General features: G+C 37.2%; 1 protein-coding gene across 3 annotated transcripts in view; it reads right to left on the bottom strand.

Moving 5' to 3' along the window:
• NME7 (NME/NM23 family member 7) overlaps positions 1-21,065 on the bottom strand; it is a 183,337-nt gene that overhangs the window by 122,734 nt on the left and 39,538 nt on the right. For all 3 annotated transcript variants that reach the window (XM_072648706.1, XM_072648708.1, XM_072648707.1), the window contains exons 3-7: positions 19,988-20,154; positions 11,625-11,735; positions 8,976-9,026; positions 6,806-7,013; positions 4,235-4,340 (exon numbers count right to left, since the gene is read on the bottom strand). In XM_072648706.1, coding sequence (XP_072504807.1) covers positions 4,235-4,340; positions 6,806-7,013; positions 8,976-9,026; positions 11,625-11,735; positions 19,988-20,154 — 643 coding nt within the window. The remainder of the gene's footprint in view (positions 1-4,234; positions 4,341-6,805; positions 7,014-8,975; positions 9,027-11,624; positions 11,736-19,987; positions 20,155-21,065) is intronic.

Genomic DNA, 21,065 nt, shown 5'->3' with positions numbered 1-21,065 from the left:
GCCAAGAAGAATGACAGAGAAATGAAAGAACAGGTCCAATGACTTCTCAGTGCACTCCTGTAGCCGACTCCCAAAGAATGTTATCATGTTCACCCCTTTAAATACCAGTGACTGACCCAACCCAGAGGATGCAGAAAACAAATCAGAGGTGGCAAGGACTGGAAAAAAGGCAAAACTGCATGGGACCTAAAGAACTGATAGAAAGAAATGCATTTACAGCAAGAACACCACCAAAAAATCATTAGAGAAACACAGACAAAAGTCGAATGTGGAAGGAAAAATGAACATTCAGAGAAAAAAGTCTTCTCACAAGAAAGGAAACTGAGTAAAAAATCTCTTGACAGAAGTGAAGTATTACAACAAATTTTGCAACACCTTGTGAAATGACAATGAGTCACTCCAAGAGCCTCGAGAGGCTATGCTGGCCAAAAGGACAACCAAAGAATTAAGTGAAAATATCAAAGAAATATGGACAGAAATCAGAACTCTTAAGGAAGAAGTATGATAGCCTAGCCATAGAGAGACAGAGACAGAGAGACAAAGAAAGACAAGTGCTAGAGTAAGAGACAGAGAGGCAGAGACACACAGATAACATTACAGAACTGGAAAGCAAAAATAAGGAGGCCTAAGGACAACTAAATTTAAAAATTTAAAATCAAAAGACAAGACAAAAAGAACATGAGAGATTTATAAATTAAAAACCCTAAATTTGAAGATAGACTGTAAAATGATAAAGGATAAATCTTCCAGAGGAAAAAACATATAAAAAAGAAAACCTAAATAGCATACCTTCAAAAGATCATATAGGAAAATTATCCAGAAATACTGGAGCCAAATAGCAAAGTATAAGTTTAGGAGGAATGAGGCCAAGGGAGATATCAAAGTCAGGATTTGGAAAGACTGAATCAATAAGCTATAGATAGATACAGAAGCATATATCTACATACAGAAATTATGTGTGTATATGTATATATGTATTGTAATGTAATGTGAGATATATGTGCATACACATGTGAGTTATATAAGACATGGTTAGGGATGTATGAATATACACATATGTGCATGTTAAAAAACAAATACTTATAAAACTCATATAATGACATGCTGACAGATAAGATTTCTGAGCCCCTAAGAGGACCCACCCACACCAGTAACAATACCTCAAATTGAGAAACAAACCATCATGTCCAAAGAGCTCCACATGCTTATCAATCCCAGTTTCTAGAGCATTCACCAAACACTGGGCCTCTGTGCATTTAGCCTGACCCCCCTTCCTGCTTTCAAAGACACTTTCAGTCATTAATGCCATGTAGCCTAGTCAGTCCGTTAGGCCCAAGGTCTAGGCAGAAACAATAAAGTCTAAGACGTTCTATTCCTTATTTTCCCTAAGCACTTTACAAATATCACCTCATTTCATACTCATAACAACACTATGAGGTAGGTGCTATTGTTATCCCTATTTTACTATCCCTACTTCTATTAGTTTACTCTCAGTTGAGGAATCTGAGTCAAATAGAAGTTAGGTGACTTGCTCAAGGTCACACAGTACAAGAACAGTTAGAAAATTCTGGTGTATTTATTGAAGCACCACTTCCACTGGAGGGAAAGAACAACTCCTAAAAATCAACAATAAGATTCCTGGCATCACATCATGAACTCTAGTATCCACAATAATCTTGTATTTAGGCTAAAATGTAAACTCGGGTATTCTCGACTCCAGAACCAGTGCTCTGCCCTCTGCACCAAATGACAAGGGACACGCCTGAATGCTCTCACCCTCGTTACACCTTGTTACATACATAAACGCAATCTCATTGGTTCCTTTCTATGGTTGTTCACTTTAACAGCTGGTGTTTGCTTTGGAACATTCTGTGAAATACAAGTGGCCTATCAAATGAAGGAGAGGTCCCCCAGATAAGGAAGATAAGGAGGAACAGGAGCTAAATGTTTTAGAAAGACTTAATGAAGCTTTAATGAGAAAAAAGATGGCGACTTTTTCACGGTCATCATGTGTTACATTACAACAGTAAACGTGCTGGCATTGATGTTTTGTGTAAGGCTGTGATTGTACCTTGCTTTAACTGTAAGCTATGAAATTTGCTACGAGTTAGAAGCTCTTGGGACCTTACATTTGATCTATTTTCTTTGATCCAAGGTGTGTTGATGCTAAGGAATCAGTAGCCCATCATGTAAGTAGAAGCATAAGTTGGGCAAGCAGGAGTGCCTGAAAACAGTTCTAGGTGGCTACACATTGCTGGAGATATGGGAATGGCAGCCTTGTAAAGACAAGGAGAGGATCAAGCTGACTTATCTGTCCCACTGCTTTCCTTCTCTCCTTTTGAACGGAGCAAGGGCCCAGGCAGTATATTTCTTGAATAATATGAAATTCTGAGAAGTAACTATTCCAAAATGTCTTACCATTTTCTGAGATTGAAAAGAACTGAGAAAAATCTGTTTCAACCAGCCTTGTGAGATGTCAGTCTGTAACTGAGACCTAGACCTAACAGAAATGTGTTACGGGAAAGCCCTTCTTCCTACCACTGGAAAATCCCTCTGGCTAATGTAATCCTTGTAATCAGTTTCAGGGTTTCAACATATCTCAAACTCACAATGATGGGGAAATAGGAATGGCAAAGACTTTTGTAAGAATTAATCTTCTTTCTAATTGTTTTATGCACCAGTGATTTCTTATGTTTAAAGATGCTGATGTGGTGTTCAGAGGTCATTAAACAGAAACCACAGGTGATCCTTAGTTCATGAACCAAGTCTGAAGACACCAAGGCCTTGTACTGAAATCCTAGGAATGCTGTTTTGTCTTTCATCTATAGGCATATACTCACATAGTCACAGACATATATAAAACACTATGCAAACCTCAGAGCACTATGTAAACAGTAGGAGTAGTAGTAGTGGTGGTGGTAGTGGTGGTGGTGATGGTGGTGGTGGTGGTGATAGTGGTGGTGGTAGTAGTAGTAGTAACAGCAGCGGTTAGTAGCAGCAGTAGTGGTAGTAGTAGTGGTGGTGGCAGTGGTGGTGGTGATGGTGGTAGCACCAGTAGCACCCTTAGAACACCAAAGTGGCCCTGGCCCATTCCAAGGACATATGACATCTCAGTGTGAGAAAGACTAAATGAAACACCCTAAGTAAATGTCAACCTGTTCGCAGTACCTACATTTAAAGACTAATTAAAGAGAGTGAGAATTAATTTAAAGACAGAATTCCCTAGGAAAACTCTAATCCATATTAATTGGTAACTATATACCAATGAAGCTTCAATTGCTTTTCTTTTGCTTTCACCTCTAAACTCACTCAAGGTGGTTTCCCCTATTTCTTTAATCCACATTTTACTGCACTTAAAAACACAAAAGTGAAGAGTGTGGAGGCAAAGAAATGGAAGTTCTGCATTTTCTCCCTCTTGACATGAGTTTTAGAAAAAGCTTCCACTGAAGTGTAAACTGTATAAGCCCCTACATTTGAGTTTACCCCTATTCCAGTTTGCTCTGCAGGGCTAGGTGTGAAGAAAGATCATTTATCCCCGATAACCGTATCTGAAACAAATTGCTTTGCCCTCCTTATAAGGTTAACGTTAGAAAAAACAAACAGCTTTGCCCTATGTGCAAGAATTATAGACAACATTCAAAATAACATTTTCCCCTAAAAGTCTGCCCTATGCCTTAGTTTGAGGGGGACTCTTCTGAAAAGTCCTCTCCAACACTATGTTTCCTAGGGAACAATCCTAGGAAGTCCTCCTTTTTCCTATGCTCTGTGTCGCTGAATAAATTTTATCTGACTTGTTATTTCAAACTGTTCTATTGGGTTGTGTGTTCTTACCCTGACATTTTTAATACATTCAAATCCAAAAAAAAGTAACATTTTTTAAAAAGCTAACAAAAAAATTCCTTAGTAACAAAAATGTATTAGGTTTATATCACTTAAAACCCTTAAGGCACTTAACAAGAGAGATGACAAGGGGGAGGAATTAACCTGTTGAACATATACAAAAATTCTCACGTGAATTTTTCTTCTCTCTGCTTTCATCACCAGTATTAATTAATATTATGAGAAGTAGTATTCATATAAAGTGCTTTTAGCATATGAAAGAAAAAATATTTTCCAAAGTGAAACCTTCTCATATACTAAATTATTTCTATTTGGAAAACAAATAGAAATTTAACAAACCAGCATGCCTCTAAAAATGCAATTGTTTTATTAATCAATTCAGCATAACACTTACCTTCATTAATAGCGTGAGGTTTAATAATGCAGCAAGTACAGTTAGTAAATTTGGCAGTATTTACTGGCCCACCACTTCCACTTGAGGGAAAAAACAGTTCCAACTCCTAAAAACAAAAATGAGATTCCTGATGTCACAGGTGTTCCATGAATGCTAATATCCATAATAATCTTGGATATAAAATACATTTATTACTTTAAAAATGTCACATTTGCTTCAGGGATTCTAGTAAATAAGTAATGATACTAAAAAGATTAAATGAACAAATTACACATAATAAATGCAGCAGAGTCTACAAACTAACAGCAATTAACAAGAGCAGGAATTAACTGGGCATATAAATAAAATACGATTCAGGGCAGCAAATTTATCTGATATGTTTTATAAATAACGTTTAAGGTCAGGAGGCAGGTCACCATGGATAGAGACCTGGCCTTGGGATCAGCAATGCCTCTTGAACCACAGAGCCTTATGTGACCCTGGGCACATCACTTAAGCTCTCAGTTCCCAGACAACTCTCTAAGACCCCAAAAATGCAGTTACTAGTCTGAAATGGTAATAGGAATCTCTTCACTGGAGAACTCCCAAAACTAAAGAAAAGAATTCATTTTAGAAAAAAAACCTCCTTGGAGAACATAGGTATGTGAAAGTAGGAATTTCTGTGTCACTGACAACAGAATCCATTGAAAAATTTGAAGCAAATCTGGGTATTCTGTGGAAGAAAAGAAATTAATCTTCAGAAATCCTTTCACAACAGTTACCTGGGTTTTTTTTGGTTTTTTTTTAACTGGGGTCAGGGGGATGACTCAAATATAGTGACTAAATTAAAATTCTGTAGTCAAATACTGTTATTTGACTACATTATTAGTTCTTTTGTCCAGGACATCAAACAGATCACGTAGTGATGTGCATTGTCTACTAAGAGGGCTCAGGGACCATGCTAAGTTCTAATTCTTTGGCCAGATGGAGGTGGTTTTACACACTAACTCAATAAAGTAAAAAGTTGATTCATTTTTAAGAATGATGTACTTTTAAGAAAATCAAAAACAGAAAAAGTAAATGTCCAATAATTTTAAATATTATGCTGGAATCAGTTTTAGTAAAACCATAACTCCTTTAGATTGCAAGAAATGAGAATGAGAATATCATGGTGCCAAGTATAAAGTCCATCTAACAAACTGATTTAATATGATTCTTTATTATTCCTATGCATGGATAAGAAATATTAGGTATTACTACTTCTTGTTACAAATGACAAAAAATTTCTCCTTTTCTATATCATTTGAAAAGATGACAGATTGGGATGCAGCAAGATGTCACAAAGAATGCTAGATTTAAAGACAGAGAACCTGGGATCAAGTACCATGCTCCCTTCCTAATGATGGGACCTGTGACGCTGGACAGGTTATTTCATCCTGCTAGGCCTCAGTCTTCTCATCTCTCTCTCATCTACCCCAGCCCAGATGATGAAATTAGAGGAAGTAAGAAAAAAAGTGTTAAATGAAATGCAAAAAAGAATTTTCACGATGCTGCCCCTTCGCAAGGTATGAAATTTTCCATGATGTAATTAGCACAGCGAGCTATTAACTGAAGAAGCATAGGTAATATGTATCCTCTAGGGGAGGGAAAAGGCACACTCTTCCTTTCGAGAAAGACTTGGTAGAGGTAGCTACAAGAAGTGGGCCTCGGCACTAGATAATACAGTCAGCTACAGATCCAAGGGAGAATTAGCCCTGGAAGATAGGTGGTGAGTTACAGAAGGGACAGTCAGTAAGAGCCTATAGTGCTAGAGGTACCTTGGCCACACGTGGAGGAAGCCTCTACACCAGACACATCCTCCAAGACGATAAAATCACACACAAAAATACTCCCAAGGCAGACATTCTAAAACCCTCTAACTTACTGAGCACAAAATAAGTTTAAATATAAGCTAGTATTTACTGACCCTGAATGAGCTCCCTGCTCCACGTGCAAGCTCTCCCCACAAAAGCAAGAGAGTGCTTGTGATTATTGTACTTTATACTGATTGTCGCTTTCTGACACATCATCTCTGACTGTGATTTGGCCATACCCTCCCCACAACCTCCAGGAATTTACTTCTTCTACTTATCGCCTAATTTCCAGGAGAAGAGGGACAGGGCTATGCAGGAAAGTAATAATACTGTATATGCAGATTTATTATAAATGGTACCTGTATTCATTGTAACTAAGCCATAGTTAAGGTGAAGCTCTACAACAGCAAACAAAAATTTCACTGAGGAAAAAACTGGCATTCAACTTCTTCTACACTGCTATATTGAAATACATAAAATATATATATATAAGTATTGGCATACTTAAAGAAACGATTAAATTTTGATCATTGGTTCCCCACATATACATATATAGGGAACCAATGGTCAAAATTCAATCGTTTCTTTAAGTATGCCAATATTTATTACCTATAAAATCTGGTTTTTACAAACATGTTTATTAAGATGTCTCAAAAATAAAAAGCTTTCTTTAACAATGCATAAGTATCAATAATCAAAAGGACAGCTGTGTTCAAAGACATTTTTTAAACATTCTTACCTTGGCAGCAGTGGCAAAAGAATCAGGACCATGCACTACATTTCTTATGCAATCTGTTCCAAATTTTGCTCTAACGCTTGCAGGAAAATCTGTACGAGCCATACCAGGGTTTGCAGGTCCTATTAATTGCTTCCATTCATTGATAGCATCATCTCCTAAAATCTCCATGGCAATGACAGGGCTAATTGTAATAAACTGGATCAACTCACTGCAAAACAGATGTTTTAGGGATATATGTTAACCAGGGTATGTATCTTAACATGGAAAATCTGTTAGATTGTAGGCATGCTACAAAATAAATTACCCACAAAAAAGTTACTGAATATCATTTCATCATGGACATGGCAGCATTTTATAATTCAGTACTTGTGTGGTAGCCTAGCTCACCACATATTATTGGTATTGTGAAACCATTTAAATGGCCGAAGCAAAGTCATTATAATAATTCATCTATGAAAAAAGTCATCATCAGATATCTCCCTTGTTGTAAAAGGCAATAAATTGATTTGGCTTTAATGACTCTAATAATACCTAAGATACTAAACAATTCAATTCAAGTAAGGTTTATTCATTTTCAGACTACTACACATAAGGAACCATGGTGGTATTGGACACATAAAGATAAAAAATGACCCAGTCTCTGCCCTCAGGGAGATTACACAGTAACAAGTGAGATATGGCATGTATATAAACAACTGTCAACACCACTTTGATACTTATTCCATAAACCACTATTTAGCACTACAATGCTCCTACCAGAAGCCATGATTATGACTACAGTCTGGACCAGTCTGTTGGCCAGGATGCTGACTGACACAGCCAACATAACAAGCATTCAGGTATCCATCTATAAGATCCATCAAAGGAGCTCCACTGACAGAAGGTTATTCTCAGCTTCCCCTTGTTTCCTCAGAGCCTTGAAGTTCTGGGGTTTTGAATAAGTATTGAGAACACTTGATCCACTGAGCAAGCCCAGCCCATCCTCAGTTCGGGCATCATGAAGTACTGTCTCCTAGTCCTAGACAGGGGCATCTATAACTAGAAAGCCAATTTTCATTTCATTTTGAAGATCCAAATTCTCTAATGGAATCCCCAATGGCATGGATACACTGTAGGGAGCTAATGATAATTAGGGTAGAATCTGAAATTTGGTAGGCCACCAAAGGGTTGCTCTCCCAGATTAAGTAAGTGTGTATTTTATCTTAGAAGCAACAGGAAGCGACCGAAATCTTTTGATCAGGGAAATGATGTGATCGGGATAAGCATGAGTACTAGAACTGTGTTTCCATTGGGACCAGGACCTTCTGGATGAGGAAACTCCCTTTACTAATGAGGGCTGGCAGATTCTTTGCAACTTATCATCTCAGAGGGTGGCCTAGAGTGTTGAGAGCTAAAATGATACACCTGCTGCTTCACAGCCATAGGCAAGACAACTCAGCTCTTCCTGGCTTCAAGGCCAGCTCTCTATCCACTATAATGCCTCTCCATGTCATGATCAGATCAGAGCAAAATAATCAGAAGATTATTTTTTTGGTAAGTGAATGGAAGGTACATTGGAGAGAAGAGATATCTTCAAAGCAAAGGGAGATCATTTGAGCAACCCAGGCAAAAAGTGATGAGAGCCTGAATTTGGGTGATCTTTGATTAACACTTAGTTCTAAGAGTTTTGTTTGAATTACATGTTAAACATCCAGAATCTATACAGGGATGGGGAAAAAACCAAAACAGATGTTATCTACTAATGGGATATAAAAATCCTTTAGAAGTAATGCTTTGTGTACAGAAGCCTCTCAAAATAAAAAAAAACCACAATGTCGATTAAGATGAAAAGAAAACATAAAATAAAATCTCATTCTTCTGGGAGCAAAGAATTCTCAATAGATATGAAGATTATACACTCCAAAAAAGCTCATTTTTCTGAATATACAATAAATGCAGGGTATGATGATTTGCATTTCAGGGGTTCTTTTTATATAACTCAAGGACATAAAAAGGATCTCAAAAAATAGTTTTTGTTCATGCAATGGCACTCTCTTCAAGTTATAAAAATGACACAAATGAAGAACAAGTAATATGCAAAAACTTTCAAATAAGATAAAAATTAAAAATAAATAAATCTACAGAAAGGACTCCCTTTTATACCCAGCCAGCCCCCTATTTTAATACCTACTTATAGAATGGCTTTGATAGATGATCAACATAAAAATCTGTTGCTTCTTTCCTGTAACAATAAAGATAATGGTTACTAAAACAAACAAGTGGCATTTTGTCATTTTTTGATATTTTATCAATTAAATTTAGACAACCATTGTCCATTCATGTTTAGCCAATCGAATAATATACTACCTTTAAGACTTTTCTCCAAATTCTCCACATCAAAAACAAACAAGAATCTCTAAGACTGGGTCATTGCCATGTGTGAGTGCTATTATTACAAATTAACTTCATTACACTGAACTATTTTTATCACTCAGACATTGTTAACCTAGGTCCTCCTTTTTAAGACTATTATCAAAATCATTCAATAGACAAAAGTCTCGCATTTGTCCACTAGTAATAATTTGTTCTCAAGAGTTCACCGAGCCAAGGAATTGGAGAGATGACTGACTTCAGGGGAAGACAGTCATCTTCAAGTCTAAAGGATAACTCCTCAAAGGTTTCTTGGGAAGCTGCAGATTACATCAGTCTTTTCTGACAGCTCTGTGTGTGGTTCTCTTATGAATCCTTCTAAAATCAACCAACAACCATTTAGTAAGCATGAACTATGTGACAGATGATATATTGGGTTCTGGGGATGCAACGACAAAAACTAAGTGATTCCCTGCCCACAAGGAATTCACCTTCTATGAAAAGAGACAATCTATACACATGTAGCCATATACAAAATGGGGATAAAGTGAGTAATAGTCAAATTCAGGGCAGGGGCAGAAAAACAAGCAGCTGGAGGGAGTTGGGGAGCTGGGACCAGAAAAGGCCTTGTGCAGGAGGTAATGTCTGAGATGAAATCTGAAGAAAGAAATTCTACAAGGCAGAGGTGATGAGGGACCCCCAATAAGCATGACCAACGGCCATGCCCAACAGTGTCCAGTGGTTTTTAGACAAGAGGAAGAAAAGACAAAACTTGAGAAGGGTAGAAAAGCTTTAAAAATTCACCTAGACAAGTACAAGCTGGGGAAGATGTGATAAAGAAGCAGTTCACATGAAAAGGTCCTGGGGGTCACAGGTAACTACTTGGGTGTAATGGAAAGCTCAATGGATTTGGACTCTGAAAAGCTCAGTAGAAATCTTGGCTGTATGACTCCCAAAGGCTAAAATTGTGGATGTGCTTCTTGCCTTCTCTAAACCTCTGTTCATTATCAGCAAAATAAAAGTAATATTTGTTCTATCTACCTCATACAATTGTTATAAGGAAATCTGTTTTCTAAACCACTAAGCAATATATAAATGTGAAATGTTACCATTACTACTTGCAGACTCCATGAGTCTACATTAAGACAAGGTTAATGGGAAATAATAATAATAGCAGCTACAATCTACATAGTGCTTAGTATGTGCCAGGCACTGCACTCAGTGCCTTACAATCACTATTTCCTTTGATCCCCACAACAACCCTATAAGGTGGGTGCTGTTATTATCCTCATTTTTCAGATGAGGATACTGAGGCAAGTAGAAGTTAAGTGACCTCCCCAGGTTCATACTGCTACTAAATATCGGGGGCCAGACCTGAACTCTGTTCCTCCTGACCTTAGGCCCAGCACTCCACTGCAGAACCACCGATCAGAGCACACCTGGGGTGCCATGGTTAGCTCTGGGTGCCTCATTCCCATTTTATTGGCAGTACCAACAAATCAGAGCACATCCGGATAGAGGTGACCAAGATCTTGAACAAATGAGAAACCAAGTCATTTGAGGACACAAAGAATGGAACTGGAATGGAGAAAATTAGAGACACATAACAGCTGTTAAAATATTTCAAGGGCCATCATGGGGAACAGGGATCAAACTTGCTCTGGCCATCAACACAGGCCAAAAAAGTAGGAACAAAAGCTAGAAAATACAAGAACGCAACGTTTGGCTCAATGTAAAATAGAACATTATTAAAATTAGAGTGACTTCAGTCTAGTGAACACTTAAGACTCTACTGTGAGCATAGCATTAGGCTCAGAGTGGAGAACCTGCAGCCTCCAGGCCATAAGTGGCCTTCCAGGTCCTCCAGTGCCGCCCTTCGACTGAATCCAAACCTCACGGACTAATTTATGTGAAGTTTGGATTCAGTCAAAGGGCTGCACTTGAGGACCTAGAGGGCCATGTATGGCCTTGAGGCAGTACGTTCCCCTCCCCAGGAGATGATTAGTAGAGATATAAAGCACAAATAGTACACGATTTCTGCCCTGATGGAGCTTACTGTCTAAATTGGATACAGCATGGATACAGGTTCACAACATCCAGAACTGGAGGAGAGCTCAAGACTAACTAATCTAGCCCACACCTAGTAAAGAGTCATTCAGCATTCCCTTGAAGATTGCTAAAGAAAAAGACTCCATGGGCTCCCCAGGCAGCTAATGATTAGGAAGTTCCACCTCTTACATCAATCTTCAATCTGCCCAGCCGCAGGTCTTTCTAACTCCTTCTTCTGGCCTCTGGGGCCAGGCCAGGCAAAACAGAAGCCAGCCTTCAGGACTTAAGGATAATTACCAAGTCTTCCTTGTGATTTCTCTTCTATAAACTTAGAGTCCTTGGTCATTTCAACAATATGGGGTTAGTTCAGCCATCTGGGCATTTTTAAAAGAAACCTCAACCTTAAAAACCAATAAATTACCTTGAAAGCATCATCATCTTGAGTTTGCTTATTTTAAATCCAGCTTTATTAATCATATCGATTATCTCTCCAGCATGTGGTACTGCATCTGGTTTAAGTAACGCCAGGGTTCTATAAAAGAAATGAGACAATTCTCAAGAAGGAAATTTACAAGTCATATGTAAAAATATATATAATCTTGGTTGTAATTCTAGATTACAATTTGAACATCAAAATGAATTTCACTTAGAAACATTTTTAAAGTACCTTAAAAAAAAAAATTCTCGGGGTGGAGCCAAGATGGTGGAGTAGAAAGACACAGATATGTGGGCTCTCCCCACACAACCCATAAAATACCTGTAGAGAGGGACTCTCAACAAATTCTGGAGCAGCAGAAGTGAAGAACAACAGAGTGGAGGAGATTTCCAGCCCAGGGTGACCTGAAAGGCCCACAGGAAACGTCTGTTGCACCAGATACAGAGCAGAGCCCAGACCAGTTTTGGCCTTGCCGCTCGACTCTGGGAGGAGGACACCTTGGGGGCAGAATCCCCAGTTGCAGTAGCAGTGTTAGCAGATCCCTCAACCCCCAGGTGCTAAAGCTCAGTGACAGGATTTTTTCAGCTGGCTGGGAAGGGAGAAGGGCCTTCCCATAGCTCAGGCCTCAGGAAGTGGCCACAGAGACCACATTGGGCAGGCGGCAGCAGTTCCCACAGCAGCAGTTCCCACTGCAGCCCTGACAGCAGCCCACATCCACTGTTGGATCGTAAAAACCCTGGGGGCACTGAGGAGCTGATTATTACTTCAGACCTGTGTAGAGAACCTGTGGCAGCTGATATTTATCTCACACTGAATGGTGGTCCTGCCCATGAAGCTTATCTGAATCTTAGCCCCCAGTGCTGGCTTGGCAGAACTGGAGGTCAGGTAGCTGTGGAGAAGAAACTGCTAAGATTCTGGGCACAAAAATCTCTTTCTGCTCTCAGACCAGTGTACACGATTGATTGTGCCACCTTGAAGGAACTGAGATCTTACAGATTCCAAGAGTATACCCTACTCTTGACAAAGGACCCAAAAGTCAAGTAACTGGTTGGGAAAATGCCCAAAAAAGGGGGAAAAAATAAGACTACAGAAGGTTACTTTCTTGAGAACAGATATCTTCTCCCATCCTTTCAGATGAGGAAGAACAATGCTTACCATCAGGGAAAGACATAGAAGTCAAGGCTTTTATATCCCAAACATCCAAAATAAATATTCAATGGGCTCAGGCCATGGAAGAGCTCAAAAAGGATTTTGAAAATCAAGAGAGGTGGAGGAAAAATTGGGAAGAGAAATGAGATGCAAAAAAATCATGAAAAGTGGGTCAACACCTTGTTAAAGGAGACCCAAAAAAATGCTGAAGAAAATAACACCTTTAAAAATAGGCTAACTCAACTGGCAAAAGAGATTCAAAAAGCCAATGAGGAGAAGAAGGCTTTAAAAAGCAGATTAGCCAAATGGAAAAGGAGGTTCAAAAGCTCAATGAAGAAAATAGTTCTTTCAAAATTAGAATGGAACAGATGGAGGCTAATGATTTTATGAGAAACCAAGAAATCACAAAACAAAACCAAAAGAATGAAAAAATGGAAGATAATGTGAAATATCTCATTGGAAAAACAACTGGCCTGGAAAATAGATCCAGGAGAGACAATTTAAAAATTATGAGACTACTTGAAAGCCATGATCAAAAAAAGAGCCTAGACATCATCTTTCATGAAATTATCAAGGAAAATTGCCTTGATATTCTAGAACCAGGGGGCAAAATAAATATTGAAAGAATCCACAGATCACCGCCTGAAAGAGACCCAAAAAGAGAAACTCCTAGGAACATTGTGGCCAAATTTCAGAGTTCCCCAGGTCAAGGAGAAAATATTGCAAGCAGCTAGAAAGAAGCAATTCAAGTACTGTGGAAATACAATCAGGATAACACAAGATCTAGCAGCTTCTACACTAAGGGATCAAAGGGCATGGAATGTGATATTCCAGAAGTCAAAGGAACTAGAACTAAAACCAAGAACCACCTAACCAGCAAAACTGAGTATAATACTTCAGGGGAAAAACAGTCTATCAATGAAATAGAGGACTTTCAAGCATTCTTGATGAAAAGATCTGAGATGAAAAGAAAATTTGACTCTCAAACACAAGAATCAAGAGAAGCATGAAAAGGTAAACAGCAAAGAGAAATCATAACGGACTTACTAAAGTTGAACTGTTTACATTGCTACATGGAAAGACAATATTTGTAACTCTTGAAATTTTTTTCAGTATCTGGGTAGTTGGTGGGATTTTACACACACACACACACACACACACACACACACAGCACAGGGTGAGTTGAATAGGATGGGATCATATCTTAAAAAAATGAAATTAAGGGATGAGAGAGAAATATATTGGAAGGAGAAAGGGAGAAATGGAATGGGGCAAATTATCTCTCATAAAAGAGGCAAGTTAAAGACTTTTCAGTGGAGGGAAAAAGGGGGAAGGTAAGAGAAAAAACATGAAGCTTACTCTCATCACATTCAACTAAAAGAAGGAATAAAATGCACACTCATATTGGTATGAAAACCTATCTTACAATACAGGGAAGTGGGGAAGAAGGGGATAAGCAGGGTGGGGGGGGATGATGGAAGGGAGGGTAATGGGAGGAGGGAGCAATTAGAAGTCAACACTCTTGGGGAAGGACAGGGTCAAAAGAGAGAATAGAAGAAATGTGGGGCAGTATAGGATGGAGGGAAATATAGTTAGTCTTACACAACATGAATATTATGGAAGTCATTTGCAAAACTACACAGATATGGCCTATATTGAATTGTTTGCCTTCCCAATGGGGATGGGGAGGGAGGGAAGGAGGAAGAAAAGTTGGATCTCAAAGTTTTAGGAACAACTGTTGAGTATTGTTCTTACATACAACTAGGAAATAAGAAATACAGGTAATGAGGTATAGAAATTTATCTTGCCCTACAGGACAAAAGAGAAGATGGGGATAAGGCAAGGAAGGCATGTTAGAAGGGAGGGCAGATTGGTGATAGAGATAATTAGAATACTCGGTGTTTTGGGGTGGGGTGAGGGGAGAAATGGGGAGAAAATCTGGAACTCAAAATTCTGTGGAAATGAATGTTGAAAACTTAAATAAATAAATATAAAAAAAATTCTCCATAGGCAAAGTTGCCAGGGTTTTTTGCATATAAATGAAAACATATCTATTAAGGAAATATTTATATGTTTAAAAGCAATAAAATCAAAACTATAACATATTAGTACTTGAAAAGTCTCCTTTCTGCTTAAAATGGATTATATATTGTAGAACAGAAAGCTTAACTGCATCATGAGTATGACTTATTTGTTTTAATGGATGTAGCTTTCACATGCTTGGCACTGCAGCCATACCCCAGTAAAACCAGGCTAAGGATGACCAACAGGCCTCAGACCTATCAGTGAGTTAGGGGGGTGTCTACCAGAAGCATTTGAAGACTTCCCCTGGAAGAATGAGTAGATGAGCACAATTTGTTCTAATGTCCATGAAGGTGAATGAAGAGAATGCTGTGGAGCATCTAGGGCTTGGTCAGACATAGAAAACAGCAAGGTCATGCAGTGCATCCCAGGCTACTTACTGCCAGTCATCTCGAGTTTTGTTTTTCTTACCACTGGACTTCAATGAGTCCAGAAAAGAGAGTGAGGCAGATAACTTCATGCAACTGCTTCACTTCAATCAATTCCTGAGCAAGTCAAAACATCACCCACCATACAATGTGATATCATTGGCCCTCTTCAAATACAAAGGATGAACTACAACAACCATGTAGCCAATGCACCACAGCTAAAGAAATTTTCATTTTAAATTTGATTGCTAAATAGCTTCATTAACTCTGCATTAACAAATACAGCTATGAGCTTATATCCAACACTCTTCATTTGTGGGCAGAGTTACTTACCAATATCTCATGTTCTCCATCCTAATTAAAAGATAACACTTCCTCTGAAAGCTTACAAACAAAGAGCTGAACACTAGAATCATGTTTAAGGAACAGAGAAGAAAAGAGAGGCTCTGAAAGGTTCCATGATTTGTCCAACAGAGTACCTCTAGTTACTAAAAGAATCAAACCTAGAACTCAGCTGTCTTGATCTCCAATGTTGTGTCCTTGCCACTCCATCATTTAATGAAAAGGGGAAAAGAAGCCTGAGAAGTGGGCCTAACATTGTAAGCTTCAAAAGCAAAACTGTCTTTTAGAAAAGTTCATGCAGCTTAAGGAGAAAGCATCCTTGAAGTTTGTTTTTACATTCTTCAAAAAAAGAAAATCCTCATTGAAATCAAACAATGATAAAGTATAAATACAGAGAAATACAACGTAAATCTCATTATGCCCACTGCATGATTCCATGAAAGATTTTTTTTCCCAGAAACTATTTGCATGGCTGGTATAAAATATGATAAGTTTCCTTACTAACTAAATAGGATGGCAAAGAGGAACAAAATATACTCATTTAAGTTTTTCAATACATTAAATTATCATGTAACACAACAAGGAATTATTCTTTCAAAATATTTGCTTTACATCAGGATATATGGACAAAGTTGATCTATCAAGTTCTACAGCTTATAAACTTTTTTCTTGGGTCTTTTTTTCTTATTTATTACTAGATAAGTTTCTGGGAGCCAAAGAGAGAGAGAGGAGTAAGAGATTTTTTTTAAGCTACCAATAAAAATTTATTTAAAGGGAAAAGGAAGGTCCAATATTCATAGAAAATGTTTTTGTAGTCATAAAGAGCTATAATATTTTTGATCCCATAAATCGAGAAATGACTAAACAAACTCTTATAAGAACACAAAAGATTGTTCTGTGTTTAAAGAAACAACTAATATTGAGAATTCTGGAAGGTAAGAAACTGATTATACAAAATGAATTAAGCAGAACAAGGAAAACAACATACCCAGAGACTATAACGATGTAAATTAAAGAACAAATACAAAAGTTAAAACTGAATTTTGTGTAATTCAAATGACCAAGCTGGACCCCAAACAAGAGAGATGAGAAAGAACCTGCCTTCCTTCATAGTGGGGGACTATTGGGATGGACTTGATGAAGCGCTGGTTAGTTTTGTTGAATTTCTCATCTTTTTTACTCTTTGTCATAAGGACAGCTACCTGGATGGAAAAGGAATGTTATTTTGGAAAGTGAAGTGATATTAAAACAAAAGCTATCGATTAAAATATTAAAAAGTTCCTAAGTAAAATAATCTATTCTCTTTGGTTTTTTTCTTTCTTTGTTGTGAAAATGCCTCAAATGCTTCTCTTTTGTTGAAAATGCATATTCTTTCACTGATGATTAGGCCCAGGTTTACAGGATACTATTTTGATTTTAATCTTCTAAGCCTTTACTTTTTAGAATATTATTATTCTGTCTCTTCTATATTTCTCATGACTTTGGAATAATTCTAGTTTATTGATGTTATTTTTCTTTCATATTTGAAAATTGTTTTCCTTGATGCTTGCAAAAAATTGTAACTGAAATTGTGAGATTTCACCATTACATACCTTACAGTTTGAAGGTGTGTGTGTGTATGTGTGTGCATGTGCACATGCGCACAAGCATGTGTTTCTAGCAGCCAACTATGGATTTAGTTTATCAATATTTTTAATTCTATATTCAAAATTTGGATAATTTTTAGTATTATTCTACTGCAGCACGGTATTAAGGCATTTTTAAAACTGGCAATGCTTTTCTGAAAGACTTCTCATACTTATTCTATCTTCAAAGTCAGTTGCTTTTCCAATTCAACCCAATAAACATTTATTAAGCACCTACTATGTGCCAGGCACTGTACTAAGCAGGGGGACACAAATGTTAAAAAGAAAGACAGTCCCTGCTCTTAAGGAGCTTATAATCCAATGGGGGAAACAACACACAAGCAGGCAAGAAAGCGGAGGGGCCACAGTATGTTAGGGGTGACCTGGCAAAGGGACCTTGCTCCGTGGAGCTGAAACAAAGCAGAGCAGCAGACGCAGAATGGAGTCAGGTTTCTGCTTGTAGAGAATTTTTGTATGTAAATTTTTAATATTGCTACCTTTTATTTTCCTTCTGGTAAATTCTCTTTCTCTTCAGTATCTTTTTATGTTCCAGAAGCGTTAGTATATCTCTTAAAGAATTTCTACTTAGCTGTAGAAATTCTCCATCAAGAGTTTCATTTTTCCTGGTCTGTTTTCTTTTCTTTTTTTTATTCTGAACTGAGAGTTCTGATTTCCAACTAAAGTTATTCCTTATGTCTTATGATAAAAGCTTCATAACTTTTTTTTAACCATTGTGCTGGTCTATAATCTCTAGGGAGACTGAAAAACTCTCTTTTTTATCAGAGGGTGATAATTTTGAGTGGGTTGAGAAATTCTAAGAGTAGTCATTAATGGTTCCTAATAAGCTGCAAGGTCTGCAATGAAGCTCCACTGGGATCTGTGCTTGGCTCTGTGCTATTTTAAATTTGTATTAATGCATTAGATAAAAGCATAAATGCCATTCCAATCAAATTGCCAATGAGACAAAGCAGACAAGGAGGGTTAAGTCAGGATCTAAATCTTGATAGGCTAAAACCACTTGTCTAAATGTAACATGAAATTTAAATAGGGATAAATGTAAATTTTATACTTAGATTAAAAAATCAATTAGATAAATAAAATTTGGGAGATGCTTGGTTAGATAATGGTTTGTCTAAAAAAGAGCTAGGTACCTAGTTGGCTATAAACTCAATATGAGTCAATATTATCACATGGCATCCAAAGAAATGTAATGTAGGGCTATATTAAGAGACATGTAACTTCCAAATATACTCTGCTCTGATAAGATCACATTTGGTATACTATGTTTAAGGCAAGGCACCAGAGCTTAAGAAGGGTATTGATTAGGTGACAAACTGCCAGAGAAGGGCAGCCAGAATGGTGAAAGGTCACAAGTCCACGCCATGTGAGGTTCAAATGAAAGAACTAAGGATGTTTGACCTGGAAAATCGAAGATAGCTATTTGTAAATAGCTATTTTCCAACACATAAAGGCCTGTTGTATGCAAAATTGCAAAGAGGAAAATTTAGGCTCACTATAAGGAAAAATTTCTAAATAACTAGATGTCTTTGCACAAAAATGGTACAACAATTATGAATTATGCTGTAGTAAGAATTCCTTTTTGTTTATGGTTTTTTAGTGCCAAAATCCTTTAAACTTCAAAATTCTATGACATTTATATCTATCAAAAGTCCTTGGACCCTCCTTCAATAGCTATGGTGATATGCAAAGTCAAACTTCCCTACTATCTGTATGTCCAACCTTCAAATCTGGCTCTCTAAAATTATGAAAAAGAAAAGAAAAAACTCACCATGACACAGCATTGGTGCAGAGAAGGTGAAAGAGAAGATATGCATGGTTGGAATGCCTTTGTGGTTGTTCTACAAGCACACCAGAAAGGCTCTGTGTAACACAGGGCAGGCAAAGATGTCTGCTGCATCAGGAAAACTTTCTCTGACAATTCAAGTACTTGTATTTTTATTGATAATCATACCTTTGGATTTCTTCATATAGTCTTATCTTTTTTAATTTTTAAAATTATTTTTCTCTATTAGCCAATAACATTTGTTGAATACATAAGGTATAGAGTACTTGGATAGGAAATACAAGTTAAATCAACCCAGACAAAAGGTTTATTGTCAACAACATTACTCTCAAAGTCAATATGCTGAGAAATTGAAGACGCAGAATAAGGAAGAAGATGGAGTTGAGGATTTGGAAAAACTTGAAAATGATCCTTTTGTACAAACATCGAAATAATGGTACCCATAAATAACTAGCAAAGACCATTAAAACCTGCAATGTTCTGAAAAGGAAATACCCTAAGTCTGTTTGTTTGTTTTTTCATTTTCTTTATGGGACACGATAATATGACAAGAACTTTTCTGCCTACACGTTATCCAGGCTTGGCTACAATGAGGAGGGTTAGAGTGACATAAAGTAACATAGTAACCTCATCACTCTGGGCCCTCAATATTCCCATCTTAAATATGAAACTAAATTAGTTATTTCTTAAGGTACCTTTTCAGCACTAAACCATAAATTCTTTTGAAGTTGTTCCCTTTTCCCTTAAAAATTAAAAATAAAAAGGAATTGCCTAAAATCACTTTCTTAACCTGAATGGAAAGGTAGAATCACAAAATCTGCTCCATGAATTTCTGAAAATGTCTACAAAATTGCCTGTGGAAGGTATGAATCAATATCATTCAGAAACACCAAACAAAAGTAAGAGAAATCAGAATTAAATTTCCAACCTCTTAAGGCAATTTTAAGAATTCAAAGAAATACATAGCTATTTTCTTACTTTTCTTTTCTACTGCCCAACTGGCGGGCTGTGTATTGATCTCCATAGTCAATGAGATGCAGCTGTCGGGAAAAGATAGTCACTTTGCTGCCAATAAACAAATCTTGTAGATGCACACTATCATACACAGTTCGCTTCAGAAAAGTGCGATGATTCTTTACGTCATGCTGTGAGAAAAAAAATTAACAAATAGTAAATGTCATATAACAGGGTGATTAAATTCTTAATTCTGTTCTCTCTAAGAAAGGCTTTATGTTTTTAGTTAAATTATAAAATCCAGTTAGAATATGTTATTGTCCCTTCTCAAAGTATGTCTCTTAGCTGAAGTGTTCTTCTATTTAATTTTCTAAAGGCATGAAACTTATCAACAATATCGCAGTGTTTCTTCTAGAAATAATTACTTGTGGTGAATTCAACCTTTTATTCATCCCAACTGTTTCCTAATGAAATAAAACTCTTTTCTGCTGTTGTTCAATATAGGTATACTCTCCCTGCCTATACACACACGCACACACACACATTATATGTTGCTAATTAGCTTTTTGAAAACATAACTTTAATTGAAAAAAAAAAACCATCATGGGGTCACAATTCCCTTGGAACATAAATGGAGAATCAGCCAAAGCAAACTTCCAGAGTGTGGCATGTTTTTGATGTTAGAAGGATTTGGTTAGAAGCCACAAAGTAGCTAGACTCTTGGTCAGGAAGATCTCAGTTCAAATCCTGCCTCAAGCAGGTGCTCTGGCTGTGTCACCCTGGGCAAGTCACGGCTTTTCACTTTTGCCTGGCAGACATTTAATAAAGCTTCTTGACTTACTAACTAGACTTGACCTTTGTCAGTCTCATTCATCCTTAGATAAAAATATAGGCATAATAATAAAAATACTTACTCTATAGGGCCATTGTGAGGACCCAATGACATCCTTTATATAGTGCACTTTGCTAGCTTTTATTATTATATAAATTGAAGACATTATTGAGGAACTATGATGTTGGGGCAACATTATATTCTTGTATGGTTACTTTTATCAAACATTGTACATTGAAGTTTTTTATAAGTAGTTTTTATTTCATAGAA

This window comes from Notamacropus eugenii, chromosome 2, assembly GCF_028372415.1.
Source record: "Notamacropus eugenii isolate mMacEug1 chromosome 2, mMacEug1.pri_v2, whole genome shotgun sequence".
Classification (NCBI taxonomy): Eukaryota; Metazoa; Chordata; class Mammalia; order Diprotodontia; family Macropodidae; genus Notamacropus; species Notamacropus eugenii.
The sequence above is the reverse complement of the archived record's forward strand: the minus strand, read 5'-3'. Positions and strand labels throughout refer to the sequence as shown.